Here is a 16,897-nt window from a genome sequence, read left to right on the forward strand (position 1 = left end):
GGTCAGGGAGCTGCACCGCCGGTCTGGAGCCGGTCACGCCACCACGCAGCACACAGACCGGGTCAGGCAGCTGCACTGCCCGGCTGGAGCAACCACACCACCGCGCAGCACAGAGACCAGGTCAGGCAGCCACGCCGCCCAGCTGGAGCCAGCCACACCGCCACACAGCACAGAGACCGGGTCAGGGCCCAGCTCTGCAGCTGCACTGCCCAGGAGCTCGCAGCCCCGCCGCCCAGAGCATTGCGCTGGCACCACGGCGAGCTGAGGCTGCAGGGCAGGGGGAACAGCAGGGGAGGGGCTGGGGGCAGCCTCCCAGGCCAGGAGCTCAGGGGCTGGGCAGGAGAGTCCTGCAGGCCCGTAGTTTGCCTAGCTCTGCTTTAGAGCTCTGCTGGGGCAGGGATCGGGGCCAGGCACGTACAGCCCTATGCTCCGGGCTCTCATAGGTCAGCCAAGAAAGGGGCAGGAGAGGGTTCGCCAGAAGGCTGTGATTTATGAATGATCTGTATCGCAGCCGCACCATACACATGCAGAACAGAGACAGTCCCTGCCCCCAGAGCTTCCAGTCAGAGCAGTTCAGTGGTAATCCGGAGCTGGCCCCTTTGCTCAGGGGCTACAGGATGTTTGGGGGGCAGCAGATCTTACTGCTCCCTCCAGCCAGCTCTGCAGAGACTCAGCTCCCCACACGTCACAGCACCAGCCAGGCTCAGCGACCACGCAAGGCACAGACGTGGTACTCGCAGGGCACCGCATCTCAGCATCCCACAATACACCGCAGCTGGGGTGCGAGCATCTCATCTGGTCAGTCCAGTCCCCTGCTCTCTTGGTCCCGCCCGAGCTGGGGGACCCCCATGCAGGGCCACCCAGAGGGGGGGCAAGTGGGGCAATTTGCCGCAGGCCCTGGGCCCTGCAGGAGCCCCCATGAGAGTTTTTCAGGGCCCCTAGAACAGGGTCCTTCACTCGCTACGGGGGCCCCGGAAAACTCTCGCGAGGCCTGGGCTCCTGGAGCATCTTCCACGGCAATACGGCAGCGGGGGTCCTTCTGCTCCGGGATCTGCTGCCGAAGTGCCCCAAAGACCCATGGCTGGGGGTCCTTCCACCCCGGAACCCACTGCCAAAATGTCAGGTCTTCGGCGGCAAGACCCCAGGCCCCCAGAATCCTCCGGGTGGCCCTGCCCCCATGGACCTAAACCTCCGTGGCCTGCCCACTGCTCGTGGAGGTGAGCTGAGCCTGGGCCTCACCCCCTAGGGCTGCCCCCTCCTCCTGGAGGACATCAGCCAGGCGGCTTTGCACCAAGCCCCAGAAGCCCCGGCCCATCCCCACGTAGATGATGGGGTTGAGGCAGCTGTTGACGTAGGCCAGGCTGACGACGAGGGGCTGGGTGGTGTCTGCCAACTTGTACAGACGGGCGCTGGGGGCATGGGAGGCCAGGATCAGCCCCACCACGTGGTAGGGAAGCCAGCACACGAAGAAGCTGACAATCACTACCAGTACGACCACCGTGGGCCTGTGCCATCGGACCAGGCAGCTACCCCAGACACGGGCCAGGACCAGGCCGTAGCAGGTGGCGATCACCACGAAGGGGACCAGGAAGCCGGCAGCGAAGCGGAAGGTAGCGACGGACACCTCCACAGTGGTCTGGTAACTGGCCACTTGAGCGTACTCCAGGACGCACATCACTTTGCCTGAGATCTCCTTGTGCGTCGTCCGGAAGATGAGGGTTGGGAGGGTCATGAGCAGAGCCAGGAGCCAGGCTGCCCCGCTCAGGCCCCAGGCCAGCCGGGTCGTGCGGTGGTTCTGGCACCAGATGGGTCTGGTCACCAGGGCGCAGCGGTCCACGCTGATGGCCATCAGGAGCAGGACGCTGGCAAACATGTTCAGGATGGTGAGGGATGGGAGCAGCTTGCAGGCGAAGTCACCCAGCTCCCAGCGGTTGCCGCGGGCCACGGGCACGGCCAGGAACGGCAGTGCCAGGCAGCACAGGAGGTCGGCCACCGCCAGGTTGAGGAACCAGACGGTGTTCACCGTGCGCTTCATCCCGAAGCCCGTCACCCAGATGACAGCCGCGTTCCCCGGCACGCCCAGCAGGAAGACGAGGGAGTACAGAACCAGAGACACCCACAGGATGGGGGTCAGTTGTGGATCCGTCATGTCGAAGATGGGCACAGTGAAGTTAGGGTACGAGTCAGGATCGTAGTCATCATACAGCTCGGTGACGCTCATTCTGCAGCAGGATCCGCCCCCTAAAAACCAAATTCAGGTTGTGACGTTATTGGTATAAACTGGGACCGTATAGAACATGGTTTGCAATCAAGGTCCTGTAGTGGCACCAAATCTTATGTAAAGGGGGTCATATAAGGTGTCTAAGACCAGGTTATGGGTTACTGGTTAGGATGATGCTGTCTGTATGTCTGTATCATTTTGTAGTTGAAGTTATAAGTATTGACTCTATACTGTTTGTATTTCAAATTGGTGCTGTAGTTCTGGGTGACAACCCAGACAAGTTGGTGTTAGCTCTGCCTAGCCTGCTTGATGGCCCATTAAGGACCATCAGCTACACAACTGACCCATTGAGAGGAAGCAGATATGCCTTGTAACTCAGCAGGGTGTGCAGGAACTGGCCCAAGTGACTCCAGACTCCATTTTGCTGTAATTTTCCACAGTAAGAACAAAGAGGTTCTTACACCTGGAAGAGCCTATATAAGGCTGATGCCTCATCTCCATCTTGTCTTCAGTCCTGCTTCTTACCTCTGGAGGGACTTTGCTATAAGCTGAAGCTCTACACAAGGGACTGATGACCCATCCCAGCAGGGGATGTTCTCCAGAGACTTGATTTGAACCTGCAGTTTACTCCATCACTGCTACAAGCCTGAACTAAGAACTTTGTCATTACTGCATGTAATTGATTCCATTTAACCAATTCTAGCTCTCATCTCTACCTTTTCCCCTTTATGAATAAACCTTTAGATTTTAGATTCTAAAGGATTGGCAACAGCGTGATTTGTGGGTAAGATCTGATGTGTATATTGACCTGGGTCTGGAGCTTGGTCCTTTGGGATCGAGAGAACCTTTTTCTTTTACTGGGGTGTTGGTTTTCATAACCATTCATCCCCAGGACGGGTGGCACTGGTGGTGATACTGGGAGGCTGGAGTGTCTAAGGAAATTGCTTGTGTGACTTGTGGTTAGCCAGTGGAGTGAAACCGAAGTCATTTTTGTGTGGCTGGTTTGGTTTGCCTTAGAGGTGGAAAAACCTGAGCCTAGGGCTGTAACTGCCCTGTTTAAGCAATTGGTCCTGAATTGGCACTCTCAGTTGGGTCCCACCAGAACCGCATTGTCACACGGGTTGAGTAAAATTCTCTTCCTTTTCTGCTCTGAAATGGCACCATCTGCCCAAGCCCCAGTGCTCACTGAAGGAGCCTGCCAGGCCTGGATGTATCGTTGAATAGACCTGGGGGGGGGTCCCCCTGTAGGCACCGCAGCCCCTTCCCGTGCTGGTGTCCCACCCCCAGCAGCTGCGCCAGAGGCTGGTCCCACGCTTGGAGGAGCCATGAGAGCCTGACAAGGCCACATGCATGATTTCACCAACCAGCCCCCGACTCAGCAGTTCCAGGCCCCATGATTTCTCTGTGGGTTAGAGACACCCAGAGCTGCAGCCGGGACTCCTGCCTGCTGGATAAAATCCCCCCACACCGTGTACATGCCGCAGCCACATCCCAGCTGGGGGGACCCTGCTGCAGGATTCTCTGCCTACGGCTCAGTGGGTGCAGTAAGGCCCCCCACACACACACCAGCTTGAGCCTTGGCCTGCTAAACCCAGGGCTGTGAGCTCAATCCTTGAGGGATCTGGGGCAAAAATCTGCCTGGGGATTGGTCCTGCTTTGAGCAGGGGTTTGGACTAGTTACCTCCTGAGGTCCCTTCCAACCCTGATATTCTATGAAGGGCTAATTCTTGCCACCACGACCTCCTTGGCATGGGACAGGGCCCTGCTCTGACGTCACCCTGGCCTGCAACGGTGGGGGAGCGACCCCCCCCAACTGACACAGTCACACTCCGTGTGCCCAGCTTGAGACTGGGGCCCTGTTGTGCCAGGGGCTGCATGCAGAGTGAGAGACAGGCTCTGCCCCAAAGAGCCAGCAATGCAAACGGACAGAAGAGGGCTCGGTCTCCCCACATGGCAGCGGGGGGGCCGAGGTCGGAGAGATAGAGTTACTCACCCCAGGTCACAGCAGGCGTCTGTGGCAGAGCTGAGTTGGAGCCCGATCTCCTGAGTCCCAGCCCACTGCCTTCCCACTGGCTCACCCTCCTCTGCTGGGGCTTCGGCTCCAAACTGTCCCCACCCAGGCGTGGGCTGGCTGCTGCTGCGCTCTGTGGGTGGGAGTCGTCGCTGCTTCCCTGCTGCATAAAGGGCACTGAAGAGTTAACAGGACCCCCTGCCCCACATGCCCCTCCCTGAAAAGACCCAGGGCCAGCTGGATCTGGCCCTGCGGTTTCCTTTGCATCACACCAGAGCATTGGGCAATGGGGCCTGGCTGCCGCGAGGCAGACACAAAGCTGCAGACAATGGGGAAGCTGGGAATTCTGCAGCGGCAGCAGAACGGGCCGGACGCGCGGCTGGGAGGGCTGCGGGGGCGTGAGGGTGGGGTAATGGGACACCCTGTGTTTGCCACGCCGTCCCAGCCCGGGGCTCGCCCGTCAATGCCCCAGCCCCTGCAGGGAGGACACGAGCACAGGCTGTCGGGGCCGGTGTAGAGGGGGTTACTCACTCAGCTGTCACACATGTGAACAACGCGTGTCGCGGACACAGGTTCTGTGCCAGGGATGGTTCCGAGCTGCCGGCCGGACTCCAGCGGTGAACCCTTGATTAGTCCTTTCTATTCAATCTGTTTATGAAGCAGGGCCGACCACACGGACCTGCACCAGTCCCCGGCAGATGGCACAGAGCGAAGCAAACAAACTAGCCCCAGCCTTTGAGTCCCTCCCCCAGGAGCACGGTGTGGGTCACTGCCGGCTGCTCCTCAGAGCAGGGCTGGCTGGGGGCCCTGTCAAAATGTGCTGGTGAGAGACTCCACACTCGGTGCCTGGCTGCTCTGCAGTATCACAGATGGGGCTGGAGCGGGCTCGTCCCAGCATCCCACAGGGCAGCCAGGGCAGCTCCCACTCCCACCCAACACCGGCCAAGAACCCAGGTCCCCCAGAGGCAGGAGGGAGGTGGGTAGCGGTGCTCGCAGAGACCTGCCAAACTCACAATGCCCAGCATCGTGCGCGTGGCCAGACTGCACCAGCCCAGGCTCCCTCTGGCCCAGTCTTCAATAGAGGCCATCGCCCACTGCTGCAGAGCTGGTGATGGGATAACCTGGCTCCAAGGAACGTGCCCTCCGCCCCACCCCTGCCCAGCAAGGGGTCAGCTCTGGCCCCGAAGCGGGGGGACTGATAGCCCTCCACTGGGCGGAGGTGGGGGCCACTTCCTGAGAGGCTGGTGTGCTAAGAATTGCACCCAGAACATCTGTAACAGCCCGCAGCCTCTTGCACAAGCCCCGGCATTTCTGCATTTCTAACTCCTACAGCTACCCCCCACCCCCGACAGCCGAGTAGGAGCTAGGACAGCTGCCTCGCTGGGCAGGGGTGCGGGGGCCAGTTGCGTCAGCAGCTGCCGGTTTGCTTAGGGCAGCAAGAATATTCCCCAGCTGTCCTGTGACCAGCCTCCAAATAAACACTGGAAACGAGAACTAGGGTTAGTGGCTTGCTACTGCCCTGGGGGGTGGGGGAAAGGCCTGGGCACAACTGCCAAACGCCCTCCCACTCCGCCCGCCAGGAGCCTGCTGGCCCCAGGGTCAGGCGTGTAACCAAACCAGCCACCTTTCAGCTGGGCTCTGGCTTTGTTAACGGTGTGGGCAGGGCCTGTCCTCTACAGCCCCTAAGGCAAGAGGGGCCGGGCCAGGATTGGGGCCTTTAGGTGCGACCATAATTCACAGGTTTCAGAGTAGCAGCCATGTTAGTCCATATCCACAAAAAGAACAGGGTCCTTGTGGCACCTTAGAGACTAACACATTTATTTGGGCATAAGCTTTCGTGCGCTAGAACCCACTTCATCGGATGCAGAGAATGGAACGTACATAATTCACAGACTCACTGGGGATGTTTCTGCTTGCACCTTCCCAGCCAGCGTGTGCTGCCTCTGCTGCTGCCCGCTCCCTTCGCTTGTGGCACATCAAAAAGCCCCCAGTGCCTGGGCTCCTTGGGTCGTGACACCCCTGCACTGGACCGGATCTGAACGTGGGATCAGAGTCCTGGGGCCAGGGAACATTGCGCTCCACGTCTGCCGGGAAGCACCCGACTTGGTGAGCTTGAGGGCCATGGAGCGAGGCAGAGGGAAGCCCCTCAGACCCCCAGCTCATCGGACCCCAGACTCCACCAGGCACCCAGCCTGTGGCTCCTTTCCGACACGCTACTTTCATGGCCTGCCCCTGCCCCATGGCACCGCATGCAGCTGTCCCTAGCCACATCCCATGGCCGCCGCCCAGGAAAATGCCAGAGCTGATGAGCTCAGCTATGAACAGGGCTTCTGCTTTTCAGTTTTTAACCCATCAGCACCAGCCCAACATCCCGACACAAACTCAAACGCAGTGACAAAGAGGCATGTTTATTCACCGAACACAGGGAGTGGTTACTCGGGTCTCCTGGGAGCAGCACGGCGCGCTGGAAGGGCGGGATTCCTAAAGAGCCCCGCTGTGTGGTGCGTGAATTGGTCTGCGTAGGCCCTGCTGGCAGGGACCCTGGCAAAGAGGGACCCCCGGACAGTGTGTGCAGAACCAGCGCCCCGAAAAGCCCAGACTTGTGGACAGCACCATAAAGCGCTAAATGTAACCCCCACCCATGCTCCCTTCAGGGCGTGGCAGCCCCATTCCCAGCCCCTCGGGTGCCTTGTCCCTGGGCTGAGGTCCCCCCACCCTGGCAAATAAACAGGTGGCTTCATGCCCCCGCCCCCGTGGCCCCGCACACTCATTGTCACAGCAAGGCTCAAGAGAGACACGGCAGCAGCCACGTCTGTCTTAAGGGCAAACCTGGAAATACCGATAGGAACACATTGGCGCTGCCCCAGCAGGCAATGGAGGGGCCTCGCCCGGGGTATGTGGCAGCAGAGCCCCATACAGCCTAATGGAGGAAGGCATAGCACCAAGGATCAGGCCACAGATCCACCTGTTTATCTGCTGGGGCAGGGGGATCTCAGCCGAGGGTGAGGGGAGCCGCTGGGACCGGGGCTGCCAGGCCCCGAAGGAGTAATGCACAATCACACTGGGCTGCAGGGATGGTCATGGTGAGACCTCCTGAGGGGGTTCGGTCCCACAGATCAGGGCAGGACTCACTCTACCTCTGCCCAGCCAGTCCCAGCTGCTCCAGAGGCCGCTGTGCAGGGACGAGACTCGACGGGTCACGGAGCTGGAGCCAAGCCCTGGCAAGGGATGGCCGCTGTCTGTGAACGTTGCAGGAAGAAGCTGTTGGTTCAGTTCAATTGGTGTCTGGCTGCACAAACCAGCAGGAAGGACGCAGGACAGGTCAAGATAAGCCACTGCTCAGCAAATGCCTGAGTGCTGGTAGGAGATAGTGCAAGGGCTGTCCACACCAGCGAGCAAAGGGACTCGAGCAGTTTGTAACAAGCATCTCCTGGGGGGTGGGGGAGAGAGAGGCTGTTTGCAGGGCCAGGGTGACATGCAGGAGCTGCTGGGGCAACTGCAGATGCCGGCCCTGTCTAGATCCTCATCGCAGAATGGTTTTGGGTAGGAGAGAAAAGGTTGCAGACTGTGTTTCTAAAGCCCTTTCCCCCAAATGCTTTGTTCCTATTGTTAAAACAAACAGTACTGTGGCTTGCTGGGCACAGGCTCCCAAAGGGAAGCCCAGAGGTGCCAGGACTCACTCAGATCCCATGGGTCAGCATGGCTGCTACACCGGGTGCTGCGTCCCAGGCCTGGGCATGGCAGAGGTGCACTCAGACCTGTAACCTCCTGGGAAGTCTCTCTCTGGCCCAGTCAGTCAGGGGCTGGCTCATGCCCTGGAGCAGGAAGGCAGTGATTTCCTGCCAGTCGTCCTCTCCCATGACACAAAACCCAAAACATCAACATTTCCGGGATGGTGCCCCTGCAGGGTGCTGGAGGGGGTGGGAGGCGGTTGGATCCAAAAACCTAATCCCCAAAATCCCAGCCCTAAAAGGGGGAAGTTACAGAAAATTCTGAGCCTCTGGCAATAGGGGCAGGAAGCTAGAAACGCTCCCATAATCTTCCCCCCCGTGGATGCTGCTTGCAGCAGCTTGCACGGGGGCTGCTTGCACAGATGCACATTGGCAACTGGCTCTGAGGTGCTCGGCCGCACCCATGCAGAGTGTGTGCCCAAACGCTGCCCCGTTCCGACCTGTGCTTCACTCCCTGGGCTGGTGCCGACGACTGCATGACGGGCAGGGAAAGTCACGCCCTGCGGCCCTGGGTCTCTGTAAGCTAGGGAGGTCAGGTCTCTGTCACCCTCTCGTGGCTGATTTGCGTAAGAGGGTAACAGGCTACTATTGCTGCCCGGCAGAGGAGTTACCCCCCATAGCTTGGGAGAGAGGAGCTTGGGCCGAGGGCCACTAGCACCCAATGCAGGGATCCTGCCTGGGACAGCTGCAGAGCAAAGGGTGAGGCTCCATATGGCACATCTCCATAGTTAGCCTCCTAGAGGCTGGTTCTCTCTCAGAGGACCCCAGCCGTAGAGGAGACCCCACTGCATGGAGGTCTCCAACCACAGAGAGGACCCTAGCCAGAGAGGAGACCCACCCAGAGTGTGGCCTGTAGCCATGGAGATGTGGTTGTAGAGCGATTCCAGATGTTGCTCCAGTCCTGTCTCTATGGCAGAGGGGTTGTTGGGGGTGGGGCCAGACTGGGGGAAAGGGCTGGAGAAGGAATTTGTGGAAGGGGGACATGGGGAACTGGAGATTGGGGGGAATCAAGGCGGGAGCTGGGAGGATAGGAAGGGGAGTGAGGTGCCAAAGGGTTGGATGATGGGGAAATAGGAGAATGAAATCATGAATATTCAGATATGCAAATATAGAGGTGGCACTATGTGCATTATATCGCCATCTGCCCCGTCCCACAGCCTGCAGGGGCCTGGGGTATGCGAGGGGCGATGGCTGTACAGCTGTGCGCCCTGCACGGATCCCCCAGGATAACGACAGTGAGCAAAGGGGAGGCAGTCATCACCTGATATGTCACAAGCCCGGCCCGCGGTGGGGCTGCCGTGGGCCCGTTCCTCAGCTCACACCCCGATGCTTTGGTCCTCCATCGTGGACTTGGTCTCCTGCGTGGATCTGGTCTTCTTCCTGCCGTCACCCATGGAGAGCGAATCCTCGTTCAGCACGTTGCGGAGGATGGTCTTCAGCGAGCGCTGGAACCGGTCTTTGAAGTCCTGGCCCATGATGACGTAGATGACGGGGTTGAGGCAGCTGTTGACGTAAGCCAGACCCACAATCAGGGGGTCGGTCTCAGCGGCACCTTTATAGATGCTTGTGGTGGGCTTGTGGGCAGCAATGATCAGCCCCACCACGTGGTAGGGGAGCCAGCACACAAAGAAGCCGATGATCACCACAAGAATGACCTTAATGGTCTTGCGCGAGCGGGTGAAACGGCTCCTGTGGACGCGGGCCAGGACCAGGCTGTAGCAGGTGGCGATCACCATGAAGGGGACCAGGAAGCCGGCAGCGAAGCGGAAGGTAGCAACGGACACCTCAACGGTGGTCTGGTATCTGGCCACTTGAGCGTACTCCAGGACGCACATCACTTTGCCTGAGATCTCCTTGTGCGTCGTCCGGAAGATGAGGGTTGGGAGGGTCATGAGCAGAGCCAGGAGCCAGGCTGCCCCGCTCAGGCCCCAGGCCAGCCGGGTCGTGCGGTGGTTCTGGCACCAGATGGGCCTGGTCACTAGGGCGCAGCGGTCCACGCTGATGGCCATCAGGAGCAGGACGCTGGCAAACATGTTCAGGATGGTGAGGGATGGGAGCAGCTTGCAGGCGAAGTCACCCAGCTCCCAGCGGTTGCCGCGGGCCACGGGCACGGCCAGGAATGGCAGTGCCAGGCAGCACAGGAGGTCGGCCACCGCCAGGTTGAGGAACCAGACGGTGTTCACCGTGCGCTTCATCCCAAAGCCCGTCACCCAGATGACAGCCGCGTTCCCAGGCACGCCCAGCAGGAAGACGAGGGAGTAGAGAACCAGAGACACCCACAGGATGGGGGTCAGCTGGAAAGTCTGCGGAGTCGGCGTGTCGAAGCTGGGCGCAGTGAAGTTACCGTACGAGAAAGGATCGTAGTCATCAGACACCTCGCTGATGCTCATTCTGCAGTAGGCTCTGTATCCTGTAAACAAACAATCAAATAGAAATGCCAGTCACTTCCTGCTGCTCTGTGGGAATGGCACCGTAACCACATTGTTTTATTAAAACACAGATCCAGATTGGCCTGTGGAACTCACCGACATACCTCTGTGAGGCCAGGAGCTTACCAGGATTTTTAAAGAGAACTGAACATTTGTACTCATGGGACCACCTGGCATCCCGCTGGGAAGGACTCAGGAAGTGTGGCTGGAATCTAAACTGCCTGACAGGTGTTGTGGGGGGGACCTTCCCCTGTGGACAGGCTGCTGCAGAGCTCAGAGGATTTTTACACCTTTCTCTGAGTGAGATAGTGCTAGGCATTGTCGCAGACGGGATACCATGCTAGACGGGCCCTGGCCTCATCCACACTGGGAGGGAAGAGTGATGGTTCCCATCAATCTCACAGCTGGGGAGCATGCAGCCAGACCTCAGCTTACTGGCCACGAATTATTAGGGTTCATCTCCCATTCCTATCCTTAACTCCCCCCCCAAAAAAAACCTGCCCTTGAGAATGTTCCTGGTTTTAAACCAAACCCCCACTCCCAGCTAGCAGCCTCCTGGTCTGGGGGCACCTCAGGGCCCCGAACTGCTGGGAAGCGGGTGGAGACGGGACTCGGAACAGCTGGAATCACTCACAGGTTTGTTTTTAATTTTAATCTGCAGGAATTAGCATGCGTTAATTTGGTGCTGGATAAAGTGAATCTGCTGCCTAGGTGCTACCAGGACAGCTTCCCCCAGGCACCATCCCTGGGGCCCTCCCGGCCGCACCCCCTCCAGGATGAGATGGGACCAAGTCCCACAGCCCACCCAGGCATTGGCTGCACTGGCAATTTGCCCCGATTCCAGTGCCTGCCCCGCTGCACACCCGCTGCTACGCCATTGTCTCCACTGCTCCGGCTGAACGCTGCTTGGAAAGCAAATCACAGCGCACAGCGGCGTTTGCACAGGGGTAGCTGGGACCCCCAGAGCAGACAAGACTTCAGTCCTTGGCCTCTCTGCTGCACCTACCTGGCAGGGGCCCAGACGGTACCAATGAGTGGATGCATGCCTGCCCTCTTGGGAGCTGGGCTGAGGCCCCAGTGCCTTTTGCACAGGCCAGCGAATGCCCATTGGAGGCTAAGGACCTGGGCCCGAGCGTCTCTGCATTCTGTGCCCGGGCTGCCCAGTCACAGGACGACTCTGCACTGTGAAGCCAGTTGCCCAACATCGCGTCCTTCCCGTGATGAAAGAGCAAAGCCGTGTAATTGGGGCAGGAAGGAGAAAGGAACTGCTGTTTATAAAGCACTCTCTTCGGGCGAGGGCCCCAATCCGGGAGGCATGGGCAGCAATGCCTACAGGACTGGGCCCTCAGTGAAACCCTCTATCTGATTGGTGCAGGTTGCTGCGCTGAGCTGGGCCCATGTGGGTAGCAGTAAGTGCCTGAGCTCAGCCTCTCCCCCTGCTTTAGGCTGGTGACAAGAATAATGTGATCGTGCAACAGCACAGCCTCAGATTCACGGCTTCTCTCCCCAGCTCTGGGAGGGGAGCGGGAGCTATTGGTTACCCAGGGGCTGCTGGGAGCCAGGACTCCTGGGTTCTATTCCCAGCCCTGGGAGGGCGGTGGGGTCTGGTGGCCAGAGCAAGTGATGGCGCGTCAGCACGTACAGTTGCTAACAAAGCTAAACATGCAGAAATGAGGCTCTTTAGCCCAAGGCAGATGGCAGCTCCAATGCTGCAGCATTTCTAGCCGCAAAGCAATCCAATTTCCCAAAGAAAGAGTTTCGTAAACACAGGAGCCCTCCTGCGAGGGCTCGAAGCAGGCTGCGTGGTCATAACTATTGGGGGACGGACAGCTCAGGGCATGGGGGTGCCCTGGCACCAGACACGTATCGGAGCTAGTTGCTGGAGCAGTGTGGTTGTACATCGATCCAACCAGGCTGGGTTAAACACAGCCCAAGCCCCTAGTGTTGACTTAAAATATTTTAACTGAACTAGAGAATGGAACCAGGAAAAAAACCCTGGTGCAGGGGAAAATCTCAAGCCTGGTCCACAAAGGAAAGTGTGATCAGTTCCACCAGTCGAGTTAAGCTGGGATATGCCGCTGAGGGGGCATTGAGTCCCGTATCAGAGGGGCTTTTTCCGGTTAGCTCGAACTCCTTCCCAAGCAACCTCAACTACACTGGAAGCTGCTGCCCTGATGCGGAATAAGAGTGTCTACATGGGCACGACACCAGTATAACTGCACCACTTTCCATTCATACCTTAGTTACACCAAAAGGCTCACCTGTGCAAAGGCAGCCCAAGACCTGTTTTACGGCAGTGAACAGTTGTCCATTAGAGAAAAGAGGACGTGGGTGCCAGGGATTGAGCTGTCAGCATCAAACGGAACAGGCTTGCCACACCACGGACAAACCCCGAGACCGTTCCAACAACTCACATGCTGACCCACAGCCTATCTAAAGCTCCATCCCAAATGCAGCACCGCGACAGGCAAATCCTGACCTGGGACACGACTGGTCGGGGAGCAGGCACAGCCGGCGTGGGGTGATCTGTGGGCAGACTATCAGAGCAAGCCCAGGGGACCGGAGGAAAAGCAAATGATCTAGGAGCACCAGCCCAGAGCCAGCACTTAACGTGGGCGGCACCGTCTCAGCTGGATTCTGATAGACGCCCTCCTTTGATCAGGCCACTTTCAGCAATGCCCCAACTGGCTTAACAACAAGCTTCGAGGCCTAACCCAGACTGTCCATAACAACTTGTGCCTGTCTGAGATAATGACAATGCCAGGAGCTGCCCGCAAAGTGCAGGCAGGATGACATCGGCATTTGCCCCATGGGCTTGGCTGTTCCCGCCTGGAAGGCCCCACAACGTTCCCGAGAAGAGATGGCTCCGGGCCCGAGGCACAGAGCTAAGCAAGCACTCACCCCGTGTACCCAGACCCTCAGGCTGCGTCCGTGCTGCAGGCGATTTTCGCAAGTGTGGACAGGCAGCGAAGGCTGAGGTTTTAAAATGCCGCAAACAGGAAGTTCCAGGGCTCTGCAGAGAAATTGCCTAGTTCAGCCCTTAGAAGCAGGGAGAGGGTCAGAGGTGGGGTGGCAGCCCAGAAAGGAACCTGGCCGTGGTGGAGGCTTCCACCCCCATTCCTGGAGCTCTGCGTTTGATTCCCAGTGCTGCCACCCTCCCCTAAACCGCTCTGGGCTTGGGGCCCCGTTCTCCGTCCCCCCAGCACTTCATGCAGGTGTTTACACCCATGAAACGCCCCCCAGGTCAGAACAGCTACACTTTCCCATGGGGTAAATGACAGTGTAAGGTACAGTCTCAGCTCCCCGTCTGACCTCCAGGCCGGTGCAAACACACGCCTGCTCAGGACGGAGGCGGTGAAGGCAGAGAGACCCTGCGCAGACAAACGAGTCGGGCCCAGGAGATCGCAACGGGGTTGTTTGGAGCAGAATTGCATCCTGGGGAGATTAACTCACTCAGCAAAAACCTCATCTCAACCTGCTTCCTGCTGCAGCGCCAGAGTGGGCGAGTGCCCCGCCTCCACGTCAGGCTCTGAGCTCCTTGCCATGGGGCCTCCCAGCTGTCTGCATCTTGGGCGCTACCCACAGAACCCAACCCCCCTGGTGCACCTCGGCCCTGCCCCTGAGGGACCCTCTGGTGGGGACTCCATCCCAGTGTTGCAGGCACAGAAGCTGCCCGAGGCAAGCAACAGTGGTTCGGGCCGGGAGTGCTTAGCGCCAATAAACACACCAGGGTGGAGAAGCAAAACACAAGTTTATTTGAGATCTCAAAGCGGTGCTGGGAGACTTGGCACGCCTCAGATCCAGCACATCTAATACAAGCAGTTTACCTTTTTTATACTTTACTTTTAGCTAAGCCCGTCCCTTCTTTCCTCCCTCCAATTTTCCCCCTCGTAGCAGTTACACTAAACAGTTAATCAAGGCTGGAGACTACAAGTCTATCTTGTTAGGTTCACTCCTTTGAATTACGACCTTGTCCTTTCTTCTTTGTGAACCGTTATCTCCTCTCCCTCGGCCAAAAGTATGCAGGCCTCATTAGTTCTGCCTTATACTGGTTTGAGCTGTATGGCAACTGATAACGGACGTTGCACCTGGTCTTTTCTATTTATTGGCCTGTTAGGTCAATTAGAGTTTAAACATGGAGGGACTTTTGCTCATCTGAGGCCTAAACAGGGAGATTCCATCTCCTTATTGCCTTTTACCTTTTTAAGTTACTTAGGGTTATGCTTTGTGACACCAACAATTCCCTCCCTTGAGAATACTCAACAAGCTTTTGGCTGAGTTTTCTCATACTCTGCGGACAATATATGATTAAATGCCATGGAGCTGGGGTTATCAATAAGGGGGTACATCGGGAGTTCTGGGGTACAGGGGGCACAAAGCTTACGGGGGAGCATCTTAAAACAAGCAATCAGGATGAGGGTGACCAGGCACAGCAGCACCCCAGTGAGGAGGAGCCGCATGAGGCCCCCTCCTATTCCTGCTAGGTTGGGCAACCAACTCCAGAGGAAGTCAAATGTGACAGGTTCCCTTTCTTGGCCCTTCCATTGCTTTAAAGCTTGTTCTGCTGACAGGATATGTTTGTTAATGTCCTGGGGATTTTCTGGGACATAAGTACAGCATTCATCTCCAATAAGGGCACACACTCCGCCCTGTGAAGCCAAAACATAATCTAGGGCCTGGCGGTTTTGCAGGGCCAGCAGTCAGAGCTGATAAAGCTCAGAGCTGATGCATTTTTCTATAGCCAGGGTGTCATTGGCAAACTTGGCGAGGAACACAGAAAGCCTCCAGTAGAGTTGGGCCAGTCGTCCCACCCCATATGATGGAAGGAGGATCATACCAAGCCTGTCTCCCTCACTAATGGGCTCTGGGGTGGCGTACAGAGATCTACGCCGTCTGGGCCGGCCATATGGGGCTTGGGCCAGGACCCGCAACGGAGGGGCAAGGAATCCCAGGTAACAGCTTCCATACCACCCATGAGGGAGCCACTTATAGGCGTTCTGACCACATATGTGATAGAGCAGGCCATTGCCCAACAAACCATTATATCCCCAAGCCATTTGTGCAGTCTTTGCAGGGGTCCAATATGCAAACCCTTCCCCAGAGTCCTGTCCGGAGCTGTTATAAACCGGAATGGACACGTTAGCAGTCAGGGTTAAATAATATTGACAGGTGCTATTACCTGCAAACCATGTGTGCTTGGCCATCCTATTTTGTGCACGACAGAGGAGGCCAGGGGGAACAGCACGAAGCCTGATGGGCTAAGGGATAACAGCGCTGTTTCAGATGGGCTTTCAAGGATAATTGGTGAGGCTAAACTGGGCTTCCTTGGAACAGTTTGCAGCTAGAGTAGGCCATCCAGGGGCAATTCTTGGGATGGGTGGGGGATATTGAAAGCCATTAATGCTCTGCCATACCTGGCAAATATCCGACCAATTTTGGGGAACTGCTCTCCATGGCAATCCTCCCACGTGGTGCGGGATTTGGGAGCATATCCAGCAGTTAGAAAGGTTAAACTCTTGGGCAAAGGCAACCTTTAAGGCTTCATAGGTGTTTGTTTCCAGGTTAGTGAGATTTCCTCTCCACCCTGCATGGGCTGGGAGGGAAGCGGGGACTAACAGGAAAAGTGCCCCCATGGCAAAAAGTAACATTATGGCAGACTTTGGACCTGGATCCATACCGAGTAGGTGACCTTAGGGCCTAACAACTACAATTCCCCAAATATCCACAAAATAACAATTACCAATAGTAGGCAAATTAAGAACAGGAGGGACCAGGCCAACAAGTTAGGCCGACCCTCTGAAAAGAAACATAACCAGGTTTCAGGGTTTTCCCGGGGAAGGGAATTAGGGCGCCCAAAGGGGAAACACTGCATCTATTATTCCGTACCAGTAGGGTGGAAATAATAGCGGGGCTGCCCACGAACCTGTACCCAGGTGGGACCCACAGGAGGTAAGCAGGGTGATAAGAACCCGTGAACCCTTTGGCTGGGGCCCTGTGTACTGCGTGTACCAATACGTCCACTGTCCACCGCTGGTGAAGAGAGCAATATTGTGGTCGACAAATAGGAGGGATGTGAGACCACACTAAAGGGCTTCCACCCATATAAGGCCTAAGAGATTGGAGAGGGTGAGGCTTGGCCCTTATGTCTTTTAAACAACAGTTTAAGTCCCAGATCGTCGCTGGTAGTCTCTGGTGCTGGCTGGACGGTCCACTGCTCAGGAGCTGGCATTCTTTTCAGTCTAGAGTGGTGGATCCAGTTCTTATGTCCCTCAACCTTGGCCACTGTGTGGGAGGTCAGCAGGACAGTGTGGGGTCCTTTCCACTTCTCTTGGAGAGGCTCGTCCTTCCAGGTACGAACGAGGACAGAGTCACCTGGCTGCAGGGAGTGGGTAGGTTCATCCAGCGGGAGAGGCTGCAAATCTTTGGTGTACTGTGAAGAGAACAGAGAACAGCAGACAGAGAGCACATGTACTGAGACAAGAAACCACACCCCACTTCCCACTGC

At 57.4% G+C, this 16,897-nt stretch overlaps 1 protein-coding gene across 9 annotated transcripts; it reads right to left on the reverse strand.

Annotated features, from left to right (window-relative positions):
* Positions 1-1,103: 1,103 nt before the first annotated feature.
* C5AR1 (complement C5a receptor 1) lies at positions 1,104-13,956 on the reverse strand. Of its 9 annotated transcripts, none has more exons than XM_030546688.1 (3): positions 9,225-9,373; positions 4,215-4,395; positions 1,104-2,241 (listed from the first exon to the last, which is right to left on the reverse strand). In XM_030546688.1, the coding sequence occupies exon 3, from the start codon at positions 2,219-2,221 to the stop codon at positions 1,184-1,186; it is 1,038 nt and encodes a 345-aa protein (XP_030402548.1). In that variant the 5' UTR covers positions 2,222-2,241; positions 4,215-4,395; positions 9,225-9,373; the 3' UTR covers positions 1,104-1,183. The 9 variants fall into 9 exon arrangements, 6 of the variants coding, with proteins under 6 accessions (XP_030402548.1, XP_030402543.1, XP_030402544.1 ...); XR_003998267.1 differs by lacking the exon at positions 1,104-2,241 and adding an exon at positions 13,294-13,567 and having other exon boundaries at positions 4,309-4,395; positions 7,370-10,373; XR_003998268.1 differs by lacking the exon at positions 1,104-2,241 and adding an exon at positions 13,294-13,567 and having other exon boundaries at positions 4,337-4,395; positions 9,225-10,373.
* Between the last annotated feature and the right edge of the window lie 2,941 nt (positions 13,957-16,897).

The sequence above is a fragment of the Gopherus evgoodei genome, unplaced genomic scaffold (genome assembly GCF_007399415.2).
Source record: "Gopherus evgoodei ecotype Sinaloan lineage unplaced genomic scaffold, rGopEvg1_v1.p scaffold_48_arrow_ctg1, whole genome shotgun sequence".
NCBI classification, from domain to species: Eukaryota; Metazoa; Chordata; order Testudines; family Testudinidae; genus Gopherus; species Gopherus evgoodei.

Coding starts and splice junctions, on each gene's coding strand:
- C5AR1 (XM_030546683.1), bottom strand. CDS start 4,512: ATGCTCTGGTGTGATGCAAAGGAAACCGCAGGGCCAGATCCAGCTGGC. Junction 2,242..4,214: donor GACGCCTGCTGTGACCTGGG/GTGAGTAACTCT, acceptor TTTGGTTTTTAG/GGGGCGGATCCTGCTGCAGA.